The 23,710-nt window shown below is 38.1% G+C and overlaps 1 protein-coding gene across 1 annotated transcript in view; it reads left to right on the top strand.

Moving 5' to 3' along the window:
• Positions 1-23,710, top strand: part of sema4c (sema domain, immunoglobulin domain (Ig), transmembrane domain (TM) and short cytoplasmic domain, (semaphorin) 4C) — a 92,083-nt gene that overhangs the window by 44,189 nt on the left and 24,184 nt on the right. The window contains 9 exon segments of the mRNA XM_052101376.1: positions 6,429-6,619; positions 17,554-17,708; positions 18,016-18,078; positions 18,190-18,288; positions 20,123-20,219; positions 20,501-20,620; positions 20,791-20,942; positions 22,347-22,522; positions 22,795-22,939. Of these exon segments, the coding sequence (XP_051957336.1) occupies positions 6,517-6,619; positions 17,554-17,708; positions 18,016-18,078; positions 18,190-18,288; positions 20,123-20,219; positions 20,501-20,620; positions 20,791-20,942; positions 22,347-22,522; positions 22,795-22,939 (1,110 nt within the window). The 5' untranslated portion in view covers positions 6,429-6,516.

Below are 23,710 nucleotides of genomic sequence, written 5' to 3' on the forward strand. Positions count from 1 at the left end.
ACCGGATGCAGGCCTGCAGCTGACCAAACTCCATTTGATTATCAGACTTTCATCTATTGTCATAATTAATCAAAGAGCACATGGCCTGTCGTTGCCTGAAAACAGACATGCACAGGCACTCACACAATCATTCAACACACACACACACACACACACACACACACACACACACACACACACACACACACACACACATGAGCTGTCAACCTCCCACTCTTTCACACACTCCCACTTCCAACATCATCAGTCACACTTACAGCACACACGCAGTCTGACCAAAAACAACATTCACACTTTCTTCCACTAAAAAAAAGAACATGCTAAATAAAACATGCATGCTAGATGCAGGCACTGTCACAAACAAAGCAAATAAAAGAGCATTACTGTTAACCAACATTTAACACTTTTACCACCACAAAGCTGAAGACCCGAGACTCTCTATGAAAGCCTGAGACTCTTTCAGAAAGCTTAAGACTCTTTACAAAAACCTGAGACACTCCTTGAAAGCCTGAGATGTTCTCTAAAGTCCTAAATTTCCCTCTAAAAGCCTGGCACTCTTTCTAGAAAGCCTGAAACTGTCTCTGAAACCCAATTACTTTTTTCTGAAAGCTTGTGGCCCTTTCTGAGAGCCTGAGATGCTTGCTGAAAGCCTGAGACTCTCAAAAAGTCTGAGACTCTTTCCGAAAGCCTGAGACTCTTTCTGAACATCAGACTCTCTGTCTGAAGGCCTGAGACTCTTTATGAAAGCCTTATAATCTATCAAAAAGCCTGGACTCTTTCGGAAAGCGTCAGAATCTTTCGGAAATCCTGAGACTCTCTCTGAAAGTCTGAGAGTCTTTCTGAAAGCCTGAGAGTCTTTCTGAAAGCCTGAGATTCTTTTTCTGAAACCCTGAGATTCTTTCTGAAAGCCTGAGACTCTCAAAAAGCCTGAACTCTTTCGGAAAGCCTGAGACTCTTTCTGAAAGCCTGAGACTCTCAAAAGGCCTGAGACTCTTTCTGAAAGCCTGAGACTCTTTCTGAACATCAGACTCTCTGTCTGAAGGCATGAGACTCTTTATGAAAGCCTTATAATCTATCAAAAAGCCTGGACTCTTTCGGAAAGCCTCAGAATCTTTCGGAAATCCTGAGACTCTCTCTGAAAGTCTGAGAGTCTTTCTGAAAGCCTGAGATTCTTTTTCTGAAACCCTGAGACTCTTTCTGAAAGCCGGAGACTCTCAAAAAGCCTGAACTCTTTCGGAAAGCCTGAGACTCTTTCTGAAAGCCTGAGACTCTCAAAAAGCCCGAACTCTTTCGGAAGGTCTGAGACAATTTCTGAAAGCCTGAGACCCTTTTTGAAAGTGCAAGACTCTTTCTAAAAGCCAGAGATTCTCTCAAAAAGTCTTAGAGTCTTACTGTTTTTGTCTTGTTTTCCTGTAAAATATCTAAAAATCCTTAAAACAACAAAATTACTTTTTGTAATTAAAAAAAAAAATTGTTGCATACAACAAGTAAAGCCTTTTGGAAAGAGTCTCATTCTTTTAGAGAGCTTCAAGCGTTGAGCATATTAAAAAGGACTTATATATTGATCTGTTTCTCACCCACACCTATCATATCACTTCTGAAGACATGGCTTTAACCACTGGAGTCGTATGGGTTACTTTTATGCTGCCTTTATGTGCTTTTGGACCTCAACGGTTTGGTACCCATTCAATTGCAATGTATGAGTCTACAGAGCCGAGATATTCTTCTAAAAATCGTAATATCTGTTTATCAGAAGAAAGATCTGGGATGGCATGAGTGTGAGTAAATGATGGGAGTATTTTAATTTTTGGAAGAAAAACAAATATTTACCAACAGGGTAAGAAAATAAAACCTTTATATTTCTTACACAATTGGTAAATACGTTTTTTTGTTGTGTTTATAAGACTCACCAAATTATGTTGATTTTTCTGACAACAAAACATAATATATTGTATGTAATTTTGCTTCAAGAATATGTCTTGCTTTAAGTATATTTACGTATTTTACAGACAACAAAAACATCAAGAAAATGATTTTTGCAGTGCTCAAAGCTTAAGCCTCTGAAAGTATGTGACTCTTTTCAAAAGCCTGAGACTCTCTATGAAGATCTGAAAACATCAACCAGAGGGTTTAGGGGCAGGACTGAGACCTTGAGAGCTTGAGACCTTGGCTCCTCTTACCACAGGCCAGTTGGTTGGGCGCCTTACTATCATGGTTAAGTGACAATAAAAGATCCCTGTCTGTTACTCAAGAGGGTAAAAGCATGCTGCTGTGTTTTGACTAGTGACATCTGATCTTATACAGAAATAAATAGATCATGTGCTGAAGGCAGATTTCCTCTTGTATTCAGCAGTAGGATCATTCTGTTTATGCATACTGCGCTGTACTTAAGCTTAAAAGAGGGTTTGACGTAGATGCTTTTTAGGGGATTCATTCTTGCCGTTCCAATCTAAGTAGTCAATGTTGAGGGGTCAGTTTTGATCATCGTTGACATGGTACACAGATAGTGGCAGGATGTTGTGAAATTTCCTTCCTATTTCACTGGCCACTGACATGCAAAGGGCTTTTGTTTAACTTTCATTGAAGGAGGGATGGATGGAAGGAAGGAGAAAAGCTCTTCAGTGTTAGACTCAAAGTTTTGTTTTTGTAGATGGCTAGAGTTGTTTCCTCTTTTGCTTGTTTGCTCGTATGTTTAGGCGTCAAATTCACAGCCGACCTTCATCTCTGTCACGACCCCATCATTGCCTTGACATGTGCTGTCTCTTGTGGGTCAATAAGTCATGGTTAAAAGGGTCTTACTTTTAATTTAGATGAGTAACATGGGGATTGGTTTGGATGTTAGTTCCAGGGAAGTGCTTATTATGGACAGGAAGTCAAGAGGAAGTGTATGAGAGAAGGGAACCAATTGAAAAGACATGGGAAATGCTTTAGACTGCCAAAGCTGGTCATCACTCAACTTTTGCCCTGTTTTCCGGACATTCATAAAAAAATGTCTTACTCAGTATTTTTGTCTTGTGTTCTGGTAAAAAATATCTAAACATCCTATATCTAAACATGCAAACGAAACACATTTACTTGAGAAGCAGAATGACACACAGTAAGATATTTAGGCTTGTTTTCAGAGAAATCTAGCATATTTTGGGGAGTTTACATTTTAATCAAGAAAATAACTTTTAACTTTAGGTTAGGTTAGTTTTGTTTAGTATAGAAAATTTGTTTATTTTTTCTTACCCCATTGGATTTTTTCTTGTTTTGAGTACCAATGTTTGGCCCATTTCCACCTGGTATTAATATGCATTTCGGGGGATCCAATCACATGTGGTCAGGTGAGACACATCGCTGTTTACACCTGGTCACTTAAATGCATCTCCTGTGACCACTTGTGTTCGGTTTTGGAGGGGAGGGTCTCTGTTTTATGACGACATACATCATTCACCTGAATCGGTATCAGCTCCGATACTGAAGTTTATAGACGGATCAGGTATCAGTCCGACGACCCCGATCCAAATCCGATACTGTGTGTTTATCATGTTCGTTACTGTCAAGCTCAAAAAATGGCATAAAAGAACCATAAAAACACAATTAAAGTAGTTCATATGACTCGTGCATTTTATTCCAAGCCACTGCGACGTGCGATAGCTCTGTGAATCACAAAAGGCTGTGTTTAATAAGTAAATATATAGTATGCGCAGCACCAGCGGGTTAGTGAATGGAGCTGCTCTGTTACCACACATGCTAAGCCTTCTATTAGCCTTCTTCCAGTGCGAAATATTTCAGGGTTACTAATGAACCACATCTCAGATGTAGATTTAGGTTCACTTATAATATGCATTTAGAACGGCAACGGAGGTGCATTTTACCAGAATTTGAATTAGAAGCGAATTAAACTACTGTGAACTTGCCTACAAACAGACACATACAGGACTTCCTGGAGAGTTCAGAATGTCAAAATAAAAGCGTGAGGGTTTAAAATTTAAAGGTGCACGATTGAGAAATATTATTGTTATAATATATTATTATTTGTTTACAAAAGATAAAGTTGAATGGGTTTCAAAAAGTAACTGTGTGAATGAAAAGTGAGCTTATTTCTTACAACTTAATTGAACAAAAAAAGAGATCTGAATCTTTTAAAGTCTAGATACAAGTTGAAAACATTTTGCACCAAAAAAATAAACGCTTCTTTTCTACTGATGACTTACACTGAAATTACTGTTCATTTTGCTGCTACATTATCCAGTATACTAGTTAATAATAAAAGTGTTTCTTAATAAAGCTATACATTTATATTTAAATACATAGTAAAGAGCACACCCAATTAGTTCCACAATGTAAACATATTCCATAATGTAAAGATATTCTAAACTGATTATGCAAAAAAAATAAAAAAAAACACTGGTATCGGATCGGGATCGGTATCGGCCGATACTGAGATTTCCGATATCGGATCAGAAGAGAAATAGTGGTATCGGTGCATCCCAAATTAAAGCACAACAAAGTCAGAAAAGACAAAGAAAAATACGTCTCTCCCAGATGCAGCTGAAATTTAATCTAAGCACAAACGCAACATGTCAAGCAGAATTATCCACTATTTTAGCGTATTGCCTGTATGTTGTGATTGTGTATGTATCCGCTTTCTTTCATTTTCTGATCGGACAGTTTTTTCCTTTTAAAACCGCATGTAAATGACAAAGTTTTAAACTCTTGTTTTAGCACAGCAGTTGATTGACAGGTGAGGGGTGGCGCTGTGCTGGATTAGCATTTACACCTCAAATGTGATGTGGACACAATGTTTTTGTCCACATTCGTATGTGGTGTCTGTGATCTGATCACAAATGCTATCGACTGAGCTTAACTTGAACTGAACCTGGAATATTTCTTTAAAAACATCATATTATTATTAAATAAAAATAAAAATAAAACATAATTAAATGAATAAAAGGAGGTACATTTGATAAAGCACAATTTACTAAGGGCCAATTGTTTTCAGTGTACTGCACTGGCAAAAACACTGATGAAAATTCCTTGTATTTAAACTGTACTTGGCAAATAAAGGAGAGAACTATGTAGGATTTCAATATTTAGTTTATATTACAATCTAATCTGTAATAGAATCTAATTAAGATAGCAGTAAAAACTACTTCTAAATTAATACTTCAATTAGCTAGCTGAGAATGTTCCTCCTGGTTCCCACATGATGTGTTCGTTTTACTCTCTGTTCTTAGTAGTTAAATAGTTGTTTTCTGGAGATTTAGCATGAGCTCTGTAAGGGCCCCTCTGCTCTGTTGCTATTGGAGCTTTACTCATAATCCCTCTGTAGGTTATGCATGATCATATGAACAACTCTCTGTAATGGTCAGAAATCTTTTAGCGAACAACGGCAAACGGAAGTTTACAGCTTGAATTATCGAATCCTGTCGACTTGTCACAATAGTCTGACACGTTCCAATCCCACCAGTCCCTCCCTTGCAACTTGGATATAAGCAGAGCCACATCGATCCAATAAAAACTGGCATGCAAGTGAAGATGTGAGTCATCGAATTGCTATATTGCAATGCCTTCTATTTAAGACAACTCATTTGGACCAAATCGCCATCATCTCTCACTTCTCTTATCTCCCGCTCGCTCTCTGGCTCTCTCTCTCTTTCATGCTAATGGAAAAAGAAAAACAGAAATCAATGGTTGTGAGATTACTCCGGCACAGGTCGGCATCTCAATTCAGTGATGGTAAAAAGGCCACCCCTCCAAACTTGCTTATCATCTTGTACATTTGAATTCACACAACATTTCGGGCTAAATAATTAAAATGCTGCACAGGCAGAGAGTGGTTTTCACATTTTTATTGGCGCCGCTAAACAGTATTTGACATTTGACGCACATTTAAAAGTCAGTGGGTTTTCTCTCAAATCAGCAATTATTATCAAGGCCCTAATTTCCCTTTTTAATAGTGTGAAACAGGTGTGACTTGATGATTAGAGCAAATGTGTGAAAATGGCTAGTGCAGAACAGACAGGACAGCTCTAGGGTTTTTTTTTTTTCTTTATTTTTTTTCGCTATTTCCCTTGAAGCTTTGCTTCGGGCATCGTAATAATGCATCCTAGTGAACGCTGCCTTCAATTTTAATTACAAGCACATCTCTCATTGTCCGTGGCTGTCAAAAACAAGCCATCCTCCATATGTGGCATGTTCCTCATAAACGATTGTGTGTTGTGTTGATGCTGCTCTGCTTTGACAAGCATCCACTTTTTGGCTGGTGGTCTGCCTACATGCATTTATCGTGGTACGTTTTGAAAGAGTGTAAAATCTGTAATTAAATTGTACTGACTGTGTTTTGTCTCTCTATAAACACTTCCGGCTCTGCAGGGATAGTGGGAGGTGGAGCCCATAATCACTTTTGTTTATGTTTTGTTGTTTGCAATCTCCCTTGACAGGAGCAGTTGTGAATCTGGATCATCCGCGCCTCGTCGTCCAATCAGAATCTGCATTCTGTGGAGTGAAAAAGCGAGTGGGACCGGTGAAATGGTCTGGGCCAAAGTCCTTCTAGTGATGTTCGTGATCGGGTTTGAAAAGGGGATTTGTGTTAACTGGAACCCCGTCCCACGCAAGACAGTTAAATATAATGGTGAGTATCTAATGGCCATACAGGACTGTGAGCAGTTCCTCCTAATGCCACTGTCCCATGCCCTTATTCTCACGCTCTTTTCATGGCACTCTTTCTTTCTTTAGTACTCCATCTCTTTCTTGTTTTCTTCATATGACCCCTCCCTTCATTCTCCATGCAGATTTGAGATAAGAGGTGTGATTTTTGCTTTGAATTCACAGAGATATCAGGTTACTGCCAGTTTTTATAGTGCATTATTTAAAAGTGCTTGGCTTTCTCTATTCATTTGCACTCACTCCATTTATTCCTATTCCAACCGTTGATCTCTTCTCCTTTTCTTCTATGGTTTCTCTGTCTTTACCAGTTTTATGGCACATTTCACGAAAATGGTACAACTTGGTGTGTTATAACTTTTTGAAAATATTAGAGCCAAATATCCAATGTATTAAATGTATTTTTTTTTTTTCATTTTTGTGTGTGCAAAATATGTTAGATAAACCATTTTCGGTAACATTACAATATGGTTCTCTTTGTTAGGTATCATGAACTAACAAAGAACAATATTTTTAACAACATTTATTAATCTTTGTTAGTTTATAAAAATACAATGAGTCATTGATAATTCATTAGTTCATAATTTTAATTTATGAAAATTAGAGCTATCAGAATTAATGTGTTAATTAACACATGCGATTAATTAAAAACGTTTAACTTGAAAACGTTAATTGCGATAAATGCATTTACCGTTAATACAGCATAAACCAGCATCAAACACTTGTTGGAAGGGTGGAACTTTTGCGATGTGTCCGCCCTGAGTCATTACACTGATGCACACTTCACAACACACACACACTAGCGCTTCCATGTCAGTGATAAAATTATGGAGAAAGGAGCTCTAAATGCTATTTGTTGCACAAAACAAGCCCAGATGGGACTATTTTTCATCCTATCTTAGGTGTTTTTTAATTACCACAGAAGTCTTATCACCAAAACACAGAATGAGACATCTTTATCTGAAAGCGCTTTTCATATGGAGTTTAAAGAGCGGATTGACGCTGGTGTTGACGGCCTGACGGGAATCATGAATGTGGCACGTGGCACAGGAACATGAATGTGCCTTTGGATAGCCACAGACTACTGGCAGATTAATATTGTGAAGGATGAAAGTGTAAGAGATTTAATGCCCATCGCAATGAATATGCGACCTATGGAGACTAGTTCTTTCATTTAGTCAAGCTCCCACTTAGACTTTGGGATATGTTTAATGTTACTTGAATTACTTGAATTGGTGATAGTTTAGAGTATTTCTATATTTATACTTTGGAAGGATTGGTTTGGAAAATGTTAATAAAGCATCATATTACTACATATTGTTTTGGTTTCATTTGTAAGATGTAAATAAATGCATTTTAACAGGAAAAACGGTATATATAGAGTAAAACTTCAGCACTTTCCAAATCTTCGATTAATCGTGATTGACTACAAAAAAGTATGTGAATTTTGCCTGTCCTATTTCGAAAGTCTTGACCTTCTTGACTGTATCCAACAATTAAAATCAATATAGCAATTTCAGAATGTTGACAAGATATTGAATTTACTGCATATTTAATTAAAGTATAAAAGTATTTTTAATTATTAATTTTATTTCAAATGTAATATTTAGCTTTGTCACACATTTTGCACGCAACCGTTACTGAATAATTTTTATCGCCCTATATTGTACCCTATTCATGGAAAATGGCTTCCAAATCTCTGTTTATAATCAAACAAACAGTTACATTAAACATACAGCAGTAGGCATAATTTGATATGTACTCTCATAAACTGATAATATCTCCTTTTAAGCCAGCAGTAGAGAGAGTGCAGGCTGAGAACACACTGCCTTAAATGGACAGGAAATGGCCAGTTGAGCTACAGCAAGGGAGGGCAAAAGAAGATGTGGGACGTCAAAGAAAGTCCAAAAAAGAAAAGTACACAATGTGTCTGCAGTGTGTGTGTTTAACTACAGTTCTTGGTCATGTGTGAGTCCGTACAGGCCCTAAGCCACATAAACACTAGACCAGTAGACACATGTGCTTTTTGCTGAGGATGAAAGACATAAAATAGGCAAAGCATCGATATGCACATTAATGTTTGCTTCTGTGTGTGTACATAGTGCTTAGACTGGCAGTCTGAGGGATTTAGAGCTTCAGTAGTGTGTGAGTGTGTGTGGTTGGAGGTGGGGAGCTGGATCGCAGCAGAGATAATATTTACCCACGACTTTCCACACTCCTGCCCCCCAAAGTCCCCACCTCCACAATTATCCCCGACATAATAACACTGGGGGATTCGCAAGAAACGCAAACACGTGTCTCTCTGTCTTTTCTTTTTCATTTATCATCAAAGAGCCACAACTTTTTTGGCAGCCATGAAACTGTTGTTTTCACTTGTAGCGGGCCGCTTGCTCACCCTGTGGCCCACTAAAAACAGCTTTAAGAGTTCAGAGTGGAGTCAGAGACCCCGCCATCTCCACGCCCCACCCCGTAACTTTCCACTGCTGGCAACAGAGAACCACAACTGGCAACCCAGCGCACAGAGGCCAGATAAAAAGAGAGAAAGACGAAGTCTAACGTAAATTAAAGATAAATTTCATTGGAGGCTAGAGGAAACTCCTGCTGACTTAGAGGAATAGCATAAATGCACAAAGTCCAACAAAGCTGAGGATGGCAAAGCTACAGAGTGAAAGAGAAAAAGAAAGGGACTGCCTGCCCAGCACAACTCTTTACCCTCCAATTACTATAATGACGGCCTCGGTTGAAAATGGCGGGCCAGCTGAGTGTGTGTATGTGTTTATGTAAGAGGACTAAAGCCTGTCCTATCCATCTATCTGTGCAGATCCCATCCCCACACCCAGATAGCACACACACACACACACACACACACACACACACACACACTCTCAGATATACACTGATTTGTCTTTGATTTATACTCTCGAGTTAAGCAGATGCCCTCTCCTGTGATTGCACTTCTCATTGTTGGGAAAACCGTGTTTCTTTTCCATTCAATACATTTGTCCCCTATACCCTTTGTGAACCTGTAAGCTCCAGGAGGCTGTTTGTTAAAGGGGGCAGAAAAAAGAAAGTCTTTCTATTTTTTGTATGCTTGCCACTTTCATGAAAAGGTCACACTCAGTACAAGCTGCGAGCTCAATTCTCGACTGCCGTCTCACTGCCTGGACTGTCAAACTACTGCCTATTTTCGACAACCTTTTGCACATCTTTCCCTTTTACTGTCATTCTGTCTCTTTCACTCTCTCTTTTTCATTTTATCTCAATCTTTCTTTTTCCATTTCCACCTTGCTCTTTAACTCCCATACAGTTTCTGTAACTTTCTGAGCAGCCATACCTCTTTAGTTATCTCTAGCATTCCCCTCATACACTCTACAAACTCTTGCATGCCTCGAGGAAAATGTTATTACTCCGATGTTGCTTTTTCATAGGTCTGAAGACATAATGATACAGTCATTCTCAGTTATGTTTCCTTTCAGATTCTTATTTTTTGCATGAAGGAGAAATAAAAGTAGCAGCAAATGAGAAAATTGTTGACAGAGTAGCAAATATCTTTTAAAATAAATGTAGCACATCTCAGATAATTGGTCTTTGAAGAATTGAAATGAGAAATGTTTAATCATTGAGTTCTTTCAAAAGCAAACTTGCTCAAAGTCTCAGCACAGTTTGTGACATTGTTGAGATCTCTTCTGAAACTCTAGAGGGGTTTGAGAAGATGTTTTCTCAGGAGTCATTCACAATTTGTAATAGCGATATGACGGGGGCAGTGGTGGCTCAGTGGTTGAGGCTCAGTGTTTCTGACCAGAAGGTGTTGGTGGCGTAGTGGGCTAAAGCACATAACTGGCAATCAGAAGGTTGCTGGTTTGATCCCCATGGCCACCACCATTGTCACTGAGCAAGGCACTTAACTCCAGGTTGCTCTGGGGGGATTGTCCCTGTAATAAGTGCACTGTAAGTCACTTTGGATAAAAGCATCTGCCAAATGCATAAATGTAAATATAAATGTAAGGTCGGGGGTTCAAGCCCCAGCACCATCAAGATGCCACTGTTTGGCCCTTGAGCAAGGCCCTTAACTCTACCTGCTCCAGGGGTGCTGTATCATGGCTGACCCTGTACTCTGACCCCAGCTTAGCTGGGATATGTGAAAATGTATACATTTCACTGTATATATGCAAAAACCTGTGTGTATAATGTGTGACCAAAATAAAGGATTCTATTCTAGGATTCTATTCTATTTGACATGCACTAGACGGATGTTGCGCCATGTCTGGCTGTTTTTTTCAGCATCATGTGTTAAAAGAACGTCCGCTTTAAAAATGTTTATCAAGACACCTGCATTCTCCTGCATTCGTTAACACATTCAGTCTGAATGGCCCCTAAGCAGGAGACTTGCTGTTTTTTAATTGTTTTTCTATTTAAACATTTGCTTGACGGATGTTGCGATGAAGGAGGGCCGTGTTTTAAAGAATTACAACTTTCTGTTCCATTCATTCCATTTTGTCTTGCTTTTTTAACACTAGAATGCTTCAGTGTGAACCGCCCCTAAAAAGTAGATTTTCTTTTTATTATTGGTTTATTATAATATATTTATTATTATTATTTTTCTATGTAAACACGTGCTACATGGAAGTTGTGGCACTGTTTTTTCAGCGTATTGCGCAGGAGCGGTGCATTTTTAAGACAGCATTTCAAGTTTTTTTAAAAGTACTTTAAATAAGTGTATCGAGACACCAGCATTCTGTTCCATTCATATCACTGCATCAAGCTTTTTTAACACAATAATTCATTTGTTGTGAATGGCCCCCAAGCAGCATACTTGCTGTTTTTCTTTATTGTTCTTTATATGTAAACATGCGCTAGCTAGACAGGCGTCTCACACAGGAGCGCTATGTTTTTAAGACACAGTGTTAAGTTTACAAAAATGTCAACTTTTAAAAAATGCGTATCAGGACACCTGCATTATGCTCCATTCAAATCGCTTCATCCAGCTTTTTTTAACAGAAATTAAAGGTACACTCAGTAACTTTTGTCTTTGTGTCATCTTGGACTTACACTGACACCTAGCAGCTCTGATGCAGCATCTTTTAAAATCAGTTGTTTTCAGTTTCAGATGCCATTGTAGAATTTAGTATTCACAGTAAGTCATGATTACTTGAATCAATGCATGAAAGTGTCCAATAACAGGACGGTTACTGCGATTACTGAGTTTTCATTTTAATCGAAATGGTCAAGATTTCCTACATATATTACAAAATTACAATTCATGTCTTTAGGAGTAAAATTCATTATTGCACTTTTTAAAAAACAAAATAAAAGAATGAATTTGGTCTGAACGAATTTTGGTCCTAAGCAGGAGACTTGCTGTTTGTCAACATATTAATAAACACCAGGTAGCACTTCACAAACACTTAATAAACGCTTTTTCATCAATAGAGTAAGACTCGCTTTCTTCTGCACTCAACAGGAGTCAAGAAGCACGTCTTTCTGTGCTTTCTGCAAAGTACAGTTATAACTGCAATATGCGCGCACTCGGATCTAAATCGCGGCTGGCTTGACCGCAGTCATGCAGACGTCCCGGTCCCTCAAGTTGGCTGGCAATGAAATTGACCAAACGTTCAGCGTCACTGTATTTTCTACGACAAAGTTGTAGACGTGATAGTCTTTTCTAAGGTGTCCGACACTAATCTGGAAGTTGTCAATGACAGAGAGACGTCGAGATCTCAAAAAAAATTAAGTCATGATCACGAGAAAAACTAATTGTTCAGGCTGAAAGAAATATTCATCAGGAAATTCACTCCAGTGCAGTAGGTGGTGCAACACACTTGTCAGCAGCTCTGCCATCCGCCTGTCACAAAGGAGAAGAAGATGAAAGTCAAACACTTTTAAGAAGTTCACAAAACAACCAGAGAACAAAAAGATGAAGGACAAGCAAGCAACCAAATCTTCATTTGCTCTCTATTCAACTTGCTGTCTTGGAGGGAAAAAAATTGGAGATTTAAGAAATCTCAAGTGCAAATTTTCTTTCTTTTTGGCAATTTTCTCTGCACCACACCTCTTTCTTTCTCCACTTTTGTGGTGTTTGTGAGTTTTTCATTCTGTTGTTGTGGTAATCTGCTCTGACCATTTCCTGTGCTGAGCTGTGTTCTCCTCTCTTCCCTTCCCAAAGCAGTAGCAGCCCCACCACTCCTTCATCTAATCTACTGCAGTTACAACATTTCCCCTCTCCCCACACCCACCTACTCTCTCACGCTCTAAAGCACTGTGTGTGTATTTGTGTGTTTGTGTGTCTGCCTAAACACACCACCTACGTTTTTCTTAATGTCTTTTTCCCTTTCTTCTTTTTTAATTTCTCCTTTGTGTGTCACCCTCAGACGTTGACTTTCTTCATTGGATCTTTGTCCTAGTAAATGAGGGCATTTTTACAGCATATGTATGTGTGTGCATGCTCACTTGATCTTTCTCATCATAATTTGGGTGTATGTGTGTGCGTGTCTGTGTGCGCGCGTGTGTGTGTCCATTTTCATCAGTGTTTCTAGTTTTTTTTTGTTTTGGTATCCATGTTGCAGCATCAAAGGGCTTAAAATAGGTCTTTAATAGCACAGTGTGTGTGTTCGGAGTGCTGCGGTTATGAACTATAAGCAGGGTAAGACTGAATTTATAGCAAAACTGCTTTGTAAAGAGCCATGGAGGAACATCAGAGGCAAACAGCAACCTTTAACCTGATTTGGTTTTAGTTTTGCGGCTCGATTCCCCTAACTTGAGCGCCCTCCTCCACTGCCCTCTCATTCAGTCCAGCTGAAAACTAATGAAGGACAAAGACACACACACACACATACACACAAAGTTCCCTTTTGTGTTGCTCACATCTGGATTCCATTCAAAGTGATATTTATTTTTAGCATGTCTTTACTTACTGCTCTTTTTTTTCTTTTCTTTTTTTCTATACACACAGAGACTCACTCTCTGCCCAGTTATGCTACTATTGTCTTTTGGAACCGCTGTCACATTCACGTGTGATTTCGATTTCTCCACTGAAATGCGAGCTCATCATGGGAGGGTAGTTATTAGATGAAAGTATTCCATCTCATGAATAATATGGAGAAAGGCTCAGAATCTAATTACATATTAGTGTACTCTTCTGCCAATCAAAACTGTTTGCGAGTTTATGCATATACCTCAAATTTGATGACGTTGCTTTAAGTTTAGTTTCTAAACTGGATGAATGAAATGGCTAAAAAAAAAGCTTTACCCTTAACATTAAAACTCATTTCCATAATAGTTTTTTTTATAAACATTTTTTAAAGAACATTTTATTTTCTTTAACTATATGTAGGAAATCATGACCATTCACATTAAAATGAAGATTCCAGTCATATCAGTAACCTTATAAAAGCTGTTTTATTCTACATGGAGAGGGTCCGCACATGGGGGCTGCCATGTTAGAATCACATGACCAGCCAAATACTACTCGCTTAATCGCAGTAACCGTCCTGTTATTTGACACTTTCACTCATTGATTAAAGTAATCACGGCTGACTGTGAATACTACATTTCTACAATGGCATCTGAAACTGAAAATTATTGATTTTAAAAGTGCTATTTGTAATATGTTTACTGTACTAAATCATAAATTGGCCATAATATGTCATTAGAAAATTAGGAAACATGCTAAGTTGAAATACTGGATTCTCCGATAACAATGCTACAGCCTGTATATTATATTTAGAAGTTTTAATTCCAGGCCGGAATTTCTCTTTATGTTTTGGCTTATGTGAGCCCGCCCACTGCCCACTCACCAATAGTATTTCGACACCACCGGGTTGCCAGATTTGAACAAGTTTGCAGGCAAACAACACTGCGGGCTGCAGCCACGGAAGCCAGCAAACAAACTGGATCAGAGATAATAGATTCCACCCGACCTAAAAAGCCTCGCCATCCGCCTAAAAACCACCATGACAAGAGGCGTATTAAAACATGGATAAATATTGGAGATGCCTTTGCAAGATGGAGACAGCTTAAAGCCCAGAAATCCTTTAAAACGGATGCTGAGTTGGCTAATGTGCGTGTCAACATTCTGGCAACCCGCATGAGCTTCGAGTCTGGAGCGGGGCAGACAACTCTCCAATATTTTGAATTTGGACTGCAGTGCCCATTTCAAATGCTTGTTGTCAATCTTACATAATTATACCGCATTTAAATTATGCTGCATCCAATCCACTAGGTGTCAGTGTAATGACTTCATGACCCTTTAAGGCATGTGCCTATGCATTGTGCATACGCACTTATGGAAAAAGTGTAATATCTAGACTTGGTCACCCCATTGATTGTTTTACTTCAGTTTGTTAGTCTGTTTTACAACAGGGAACCCCTACAAAGAACAGTGGATAGCTTTCTCAACGCTGCCACTGTCTGGTTGGGATCCGTAAGTGCACCTTGCTTCACATTCTATAATTGCAGCTTCTCTAAAAAATAATTTGACTTAATAAACTCTGTCTGTGACTGGCTGAAAGGTGCTTGAATCATTATGCAGGTATTTAGAAGTGTGTAGCATGTGTGTATCTGTGTGTCACAACTCCCTGTCTGTTTGTAACCCAGCAGATGTTCTCCATCCCCCTTGGGGGGAAGTCTGTTTTCCCTCTCCTCTTGGCTCCTTCAGCCCTCTTACACATTACCAAGCTGCCAGTCTCCAGCTAATAACCACACACTCTCTTGACTTCGTTCTTGCTAGAATCCACCACTCACAGTCTTTCTAAGATTCCTTCTCTACCTTCTTCTCTTGGAGCACTTGCTTGTAATTCTCTCTCCTCTCTGCACCCATCTGCTATGACAGTTAATCAGTTCAGTAAGTAGTTTATTGTAGAGTATTCAGGTGGTACATTCCTGCTGAATAGATCAAAATGGCTGGTCACAACCACTTTCCCACAAAGCTCTTCACTAGTTTAAAGTGCATTTTTCCAATTAAAAGAGTCTTAATGATATTATTAGAAATAAAATGTAAATACATGTTTTAATTTATGTACACTCACATGAGAATAAAGCAATAGTTCTCCCAAAAATGAAAATTCTGTTTTATTTACTCACCCTCATGTTGCTCCAAATCTGTTGGACATTGCATGTCCATAAGCACTTTGAGAGAAGCTTGTTTACAGTGGCTTGCTGGTTTACACGAGAATGTGCGTTGTTTGGCGCTAAAAACAACGCAAGTTACCACATGAACTGTGAAGCTTTACTCATGCACTCATAAATGTGCAAAGGATGTCAAGACTTTCAATGAAAAGTTACTTTCATTTTGAGTTGTTTCTCAGCAAAACCTATCCTATGCTTTCAGAAGACTTGGGTTGTGTATCATATTTCAGAATATGACTCAAGACCCACATGGACTATTATTAAAAAAAAATATATCAACTGCCATTGTACTGAAATGACAGAACGTAATATACATTTGAGTTTTTCCTTTTGTGTTGCACATAAAAAAGAAAGTCCTATGGGCTATCTATTTTCATTTTTGGGTGAACAATTTCTGCAAGGCTCAAGTCAAATCAGTCACCTTGGAAAAAAAAAAAAAAATCTACATATTGTGGGTCACCACCATGTTGAGGTAACAACCAATTGTGTCTTTTAATACAATCAAGTTAATAAACTAAAACTTTGTCAAACCACTACTCTTGTATCAGTTGTTTAGGAATGCAAATAAAAAAATCTACATAAAAAATGTACTTTCCCTTTAACCCTTTAAGCTCTGAAGGTGTTTTTAAAGAAAAAAAAAAAAAAAGGGAGGGTCAAGTGTTTGGTATCATTGTAAAGTAAACCTTTCAGTTTTTTTAATAATATAGGTTATGATACATTCTAAAACTCTCAGTGTAAGAAACTGCTGAAATATCTAAGAAGAAAAAAAGTGTAACTTTTTTCATATTTGTCTTATTTGACATTATACTGTATATCTCTGGTTGTAAATAAGGTGTCTTCAAAAAACTGCTTTTGTTTTGTTCCCAATCATGTCAACTGTATCTGAGAAAAATGTTGTGTTGATATGACAAAGAAATCTAAAGTTATAGTATTACAAAAATAGTTTATCATAGTGTACAAAAACGTCTCCACGCATTCAAAAGCCTCTCTAAACCAAGAGGGATAGGACAAATAATTGTACATAAGAACTAATTACACATGCAAACACAACAATGACTAAAGGTATGCATAGCATGGAGATATGATTTTAGTTATGAGATTGAGTGCCTTTTCACTCAAAAATGCTGCAGCGTGTTTGTGTCATTTACTTGGCACCATCTCCTGGTGACCATATGTAACATTGTGCTTCATGTGGATAATCTAATGTTCTATGCATCCGATTACCTTGTGTGTGGGCTCCTTTGAAAAATAATCACATGGTAATGGATAAATACTAAGTAATGAATGGTATGTGATATTTTATGTTCCATTTATTTTTTTGAAGTTGTATGTGAAACATCAGCATAGACCAGTCTGGACCAGTAGGAAAACTTGTTAAGGAGTTTATGCTGGTCTAAGTTGGCTTTTATAGTTTGGAGATCTGTTAAAATGAAGTAATTTAAAAATGTTACAAAGTATAATTCACCCAAAAATAACAATTATTTCATCATTTACTTCCTCATGTTGTTTCAAATCTGTATGGCTTTCTTCTTCTGTAGAAAACAAAAACAGATGTAAAACATAATGTTAGCCCTGTCACAATTCTCTTTGATATGTATCTTTTTTTCCATACGATTAAAGTGAATGATGACTGAGACAGAAAACTTGTTTGGAGCAGTATGAGGACAGAATTTTCATATTTGGGTGAACTTTCCCTTTTAGGCCCATAAGTCAAGTTGGATTGTGACATTTGATCACCTTTTGATACCCCCAATAACATTGCATCATCTCTCTCTTCAGATGTGCATGACAGTATGGCGAGGTTTCACTCTGTTGGGGTGTGGAACTACACCATGTTGACCCTGGCAGAACATGAGAGAGTTTTGTACGTGGGAGCCCGAGAGCACATCTTCGCTCTGGATCCCAATGACATCAGCCGACAGCTCCGACCGCAGGTATCTTCAAAAAAGAAAAAAGAAAATCGTATTTCCTTATTCAACAAGCACCCACTAAATACTAATCCACAAACCATCAATTGACGAGGCCATTAACATTTTATCATTCAAAAATATCAACATTTAAAAATGACTCACTCTTTTAATGCCGAAGCCATTTGCGTTAAATTGCAGGTTGCGGGTTACACATTTTCCATACAGAGTGCTATTTGCTCGCAAAAGTCACATCTGTCTGTCTGTCTCTGTCTCTCTCTCTCTCTCTCTCTCTCTCTCTCTCTCTCTCTCTCTCTCTCTCTCTCTCTCTTAGATTGAGTGGTCTGCTCCTGTGGAAAAGAAAAAAGAGTGTGCAGCGAAGGGGAAGAATAACCAGGTACTGGCTAATGTTGCATCCTTTATGTTATAACAGCTTTACTTTGTATGGCCCTTGTGAATTGCATTTGCTCTCCCCTCCCTTTCACATTTTACTCTATGTGTCTTTCAGACTGAGTGCTTCAACTACATTCGCTTCCTGCAGAGCTACAACCACACTCACCTGTACACATGTGGAACATATGCCTTCCAGCCCAAATGCACCTACATTGTAAGTGTCCCCTCTGATTTTTGTCTACTACCCAATAAATCTGTCAGACCCAAATGATCAAGCGGGGCAAGCTGCAATATGATGGTGTATCGCAAGCCCTTTCAACATTTAATCACTTGTAGGAGATGAATTATACATATCAACAATTCAATTTTCACTAGTTAAAATGATCATTCTTGAAAAAAGGAATGGAAATACTAATGAGAGTGCTACTTTTTGATATCAGTAATGACATTTCAGTGATAAAAATGACCCATTCTTGATAAAAAAATATCTAGGTAAAAAACATCATTACTGATATCTATAATTGCATATTGTCTAGTAGAATTTCACAATTATCTGTCATTCACTCTTGTTCAAAATGCAATTACAAAAATCTGTAATACATTAAATGCATAAATCTAAATAATTTTTGATATCATTAATTATATTGTTACTACTGCAAATGTCCATTCCCGATATCAATAATTGAATTACATCTATCTCATTTTTAATATCTGTAATTTGGGTTTTACCAGCGTGAATGTAAATTTAACATATATGTAATGTGATTGTAACTAGTAATAAAGCCTTTTAAGATATCTTAAATTGCTCTGCAATTTTACTCCATTTCCAGATATCTGAAATACAAAACCTCTACATGCACAACATAAACACATATCCAAAAATGTTTATTTAACTAGTTATAATTCTATTGTTGATATCAGGACTGGATATTTGTAGTAGTAACAATGTAATTAATGAGATAAAAAAATATTGTTTTTAATAGTAAGAGGTAAATAGCTGATATTTTAATTAGAATTTCAACTAGAAAGTAATTATTTATAGATATCTGTAATTGCGTTTTGAACAGGAGTGAAAAACACATCATTGTGAAATTCTACAGATATCAGTAATGTTGTTTTTTCTTAAATGAAATAAGATTTTTAGGATCAAGAATGTGTATTTCTGTGAGTAATGACATCATTACTTATGTCAAGAATGAAAGTTTACAAGTGCAAATGTAATTACTGATATAAAAAAATAGCACTTTCACTAGCAGTAATTCCATTCCTGATATCTATTTCTCAAATCCTGCATGTGATTAAATATCGAAAGGGCTTGCTATAGACGGTGACTCTCAGCGGTTAAAGGTATTGTTCACTCAGAAATGAAAATTCTGTCATCATTACTCACTCTCGTGTGTTTCCATACCTGTATGATTTTTCTTTCTTCCATGGAACACCAAAGGAGATGCTTGGCAGAATGTTAGCCTTAGTCACCATTCACTTTCATTGTATGGAAAAAAGATTAAATGAAAGTGCATGGTGACTGAGGCGGTCATGCTGCCGAACATCTCCTTTAGTGTTCCCAGGAGAAAAAAAGAAAGTCATTCAGGTCTGGAACAACATGAGGATTAATAAATTATGACAGTTGTAATTTGTGGATCAACTATCCTTTTAAGACTTTTTTAGTGTGTGCTCCATGTCTCCACGGGTGGTTTCTAGTGTGTCAAAATTAAATATTTCAAATGTAAATTAGGTTGTGTTATCACACAGTGCGGGCCGTTGTGATACGATTTAGTGTTGGATGAAGGTTTATGTGTGGGCAGATGGACAATGTAAAGGGGCTCAGCTGCAGCTGAAACTCTAGTTGGCAAACATGGCCGGTGGCAGTGTGTGTGTGTGTGTGTGTGTGTGTGTGTGTGTGTGTGTGTGTGTTGTGTTTGTGTGCGTGTGTGTGCGCGTTTGCATGTTCAAGCCATACATGACTGGCGTGTGCATGTGTGTGCGCGTGTGTGTGTGCACGTGTGCATGTTCAAGCCATATGTGACTGTTTCTGTCTTGGCTAATAGAATGCAGATCACTTCACTCTGGACAGCACCACCCTGGAGGACGGCAAAGGAAAGTGCCCTTACGACCCTGCCAAGGGTCATACAGGCCTCATTGTAGGTGAGTCATCTTTATGTGTACATGTTTCTGACATGTGACATTGTTGTATGTACCATATCTTTCAACCCTGCACCTGTATTCTATTTATTCTTGTGTGTGTATGAGTGTGTGGGTGTCCTATATTTTTCAGTGCCATCTGCAGATGTGTGAATGCCTACTTTCTTCCAACACTTGGGAACGAATGGAGTCCCTCTTTAATATCTCATAACTGTATGGTTGTAGACTGGTGTATGTGCGTGTGCGTCTGTTCCAGCTCTAAGCATACATCTCATCTGTTATAGACAAAGAGTTGTACTCCGCCACCCTTAATAACTTTCTGGGCACTGAGCCCGTGATCCTGAGGAACCTGGGACAGCAACATTACAGTATGAAGAGTGAATACCTACCTTCCTGGCTCAATGGTAAGTCCACAAACACATATACAAAATGTAACACATCCCTGCTTAATACTGTAATTGTTTCATCAGATCGCCAGCCTCTTATCTGCTGTCTTTACAGTGCCGTGTCCCCAATTCTAACTCTTTGTTCCTTTCGATTCTCCTTTCACCTCCTCCTCTGTTTTCTGGTCCAGAACCAAATTTTGTGGGATCAGCGCTGGTCCGGGAGAGCCGGAACAGTAAAGATGGAGATGACGATAAGATCTACTTCTTCTTTAGCGAGAGAGCAGTGGAGCTGGACTGTGATAGTGATCTGACCGTGGCACGGGTGGCACGTGTTTGTAAGGTGAGAACGTAAACCACATGCCTCTTAAGTGCTACAGAATCCCAATTGATTCTTTTAAGTCAAGTATATCTGTCCCAAACCTCAACCAATGGAGTAATTGCTTCTTTGGTCGTGGTGTGGCATAGTGATAAAAACGGAGGGCTAGTGACCAGACATAATAATTTGATCAACTTTATATTAGGACTCTTTAACTACTATGTACTTTAGCATTTGATACAATGTACTAATTATGTATTTACATATTGTTGCATTTTACTTACATTTAATGTACTTGCAATTAATTACATCTGTAGTTACACTGTTAACCATAGCACTAAACCTAACCCTACTCCAACCCTTAACCCTAACCCTACTCCTAGGGTACCTACCCATACCTGAACGTCAGTAGCAGCAAATGTGGATCTTGTGAGAATTTTGCAGAACAACATGTATTTACACAATAAATACACTGTATTGTGTGATTTTAATGTTAGTACATAGTAGTTGAAGACACTTAATATAAAGTGGGACCTATTTATTTTATAAGCTTGTTGAGATTGCAGAGTGATGGGAGAAGTAGGCAAGATGGCTCGAAATACCCTGATGATCGGTTGAAATATCACTTTATCCCCAGATGACCAGTTTAGGATCAAGTATTCCAGAGAGCCCTGTAATAAAAAAAAAAATGTACTGTGCAACAATTGGTATACATTATGGTTGCGCCGAGAAAAATAATCCTTTTAAGCATCACAGAGCAATGATTATCTATATATATATATATATATACTGTGTCAAGTCAAGTGGTATATCTATATATATAGATATATATATTAAAAAAAAAATCAATTGATCGTATTGGGGTGATCACACGCTGTTAAAATTGGACTTTAAAGTCTTTTTTAAAGGAATAGTTCACCCAAAAATTAAAATGCTCTCATCATTTACTCACCTGCCTCACGCCATCCCAGATGTGTATGACTTTCTTTCTTCTGCTGAACACAAACAACTATTTTTAGAAGTATATTTCAGCTCTGTTGGTCCACATAATGCAATTCAACAGGGTCCAAAACTTTGAAGCTCCAAAAAGCACATAAAAGCAGCATAACATTAATCCATACGATTCCAGTGGTTTAATCCATGTCTTCAGAAGAAATATGATAGTTGTGGTTGAGAAAAAGAACAATGTTTAAGTCCTTAAGCGCTCTTCTCTCCTACGATTTCTTCTTCTGTTTTTGGTGATTCACATTCTTCATGCATATCGCCACCTACTGGGCAGGGTGGAGAATTAATAGTGCTTAAGTCCGAAAAGGTCTTAGGTTTCATCCTCTTAAACATGCATATACCTTGCATGGGAATTCTCTGTAATATAACTGTCCTGTCCGTTTGCACGTTGTCTGTTAAATGACTTCTTACATCTCTTATCAGGGAGATCTGGGGGGCACACGGACCCTACAGAAAAAGTGGACCACCTTCCAGAAGGCTCAGTTAATGTGCTCTCTCCCAGAGCGTCACATCACCTTTAATAACCTGCGGGCCGTCTTTACCCTGCCTGGAGCGGACTGGAGGAGCACTAGTTTCTACGGCATCTTCCATGCACAGTGGTGAGTTACATCTTCTGCCATACCAGCCTGTCTAATTAATATTTCTCACTCTGACGTACTTGTGAAAGTCATTCTGTTCTCTACTTATATAAAGTGCCTCTGTGCCAAGCATCCTGCCGTGTACCTCAACTGTAGAAAATGCTGCACTGTCATTATTTTGACAGTTAAACTATTACTGTAATATACCAACCAATGTAGCGCAGTCATTTAGTTCAGACTGACTGACTACTTTTTCTTTTGCACTCTCCTTTTTTTCTATTTTTCTCTCTCAGGGGGGATGTGGATGTGTCGGCTGTGTGTCAGTACCAGATTGGGGAGGTGAAAACTGTGTTCGATGGGCCGTATAAAGAATACAGGGAGTCGTCTCAGAGATGGGGCCGGTACACTGGCACAGTGCCCAGTCCACGACCTGGAGCGGTGAGATGGGAGGGCAAGAGGTTGTCCGTGACTAAACAGACTGCTAAAAATAGCAAAAGCTTTTCATTTGAAAATATAGAAATACAGTAATTTTTCATCCCAAAAGTCTGAACATATGAGTATGTGCTCATTCAAACATTTCACAAACATCAACATTTAAACAGAGGCATGGATTGAGATTATGCCACATTTCGTCAATGAAATTACTGATGAAAATGTTTGTTGACGAAGGGTCTAAGACCCTAAAGACTAGCTGAAAAACATGCATTAATATGATAAACAAACGGTTTAAATTAGAACATACTATCGATGAAAATATGATGATAAAAATAATACTGCAAGATACTGTGTGTGTCTATATATATATATATATATATATATATATATATATATATACAGGTGAAACTCGAAAAATTAGAATATCGTGCAAAAGTTCATTAATTTCAGTAATTCAACTTAAAAGGTGAAACTAATATATTATATAGACTCATTACAAGCAAAGTAAGATATTTCAAGCCTTTATTTGATATAATTTTTATGATTATGGCTTACAGCTTATGAAAACCCTAAATTCAGAATCTCAGAAAATTAGAATATTGTGAAAAGGTTCAGTATTGTAGGCTCAAAGTGTCACACTCTAATCAGCTAAACACCTGCAAAGGGTTCCTGAGCCTTTAAATGGTCTCTCAGTCTGGTTCAGTTGAATTCACAATCATGGGGAAGACTGCTGACCTGACAGAAAACCATCATTGACACCCTCCACAAGGAGGG

Source organism: Xyrauchen texanus, chromosome 3, assembly GCF_025860055.1.
Source record: "Xyrauchen texanus isolate HMW12.3.18 chromosome 3, RBS_HiC_50CHRs, whole genome shotgun sequence".
Lineage (NCBI taxonomy): Eukaryota > Metazoa > Chordata > Actinopteri > Cypriniformes > Catostomidae > Xyrauchen > Xyrauchen texanus.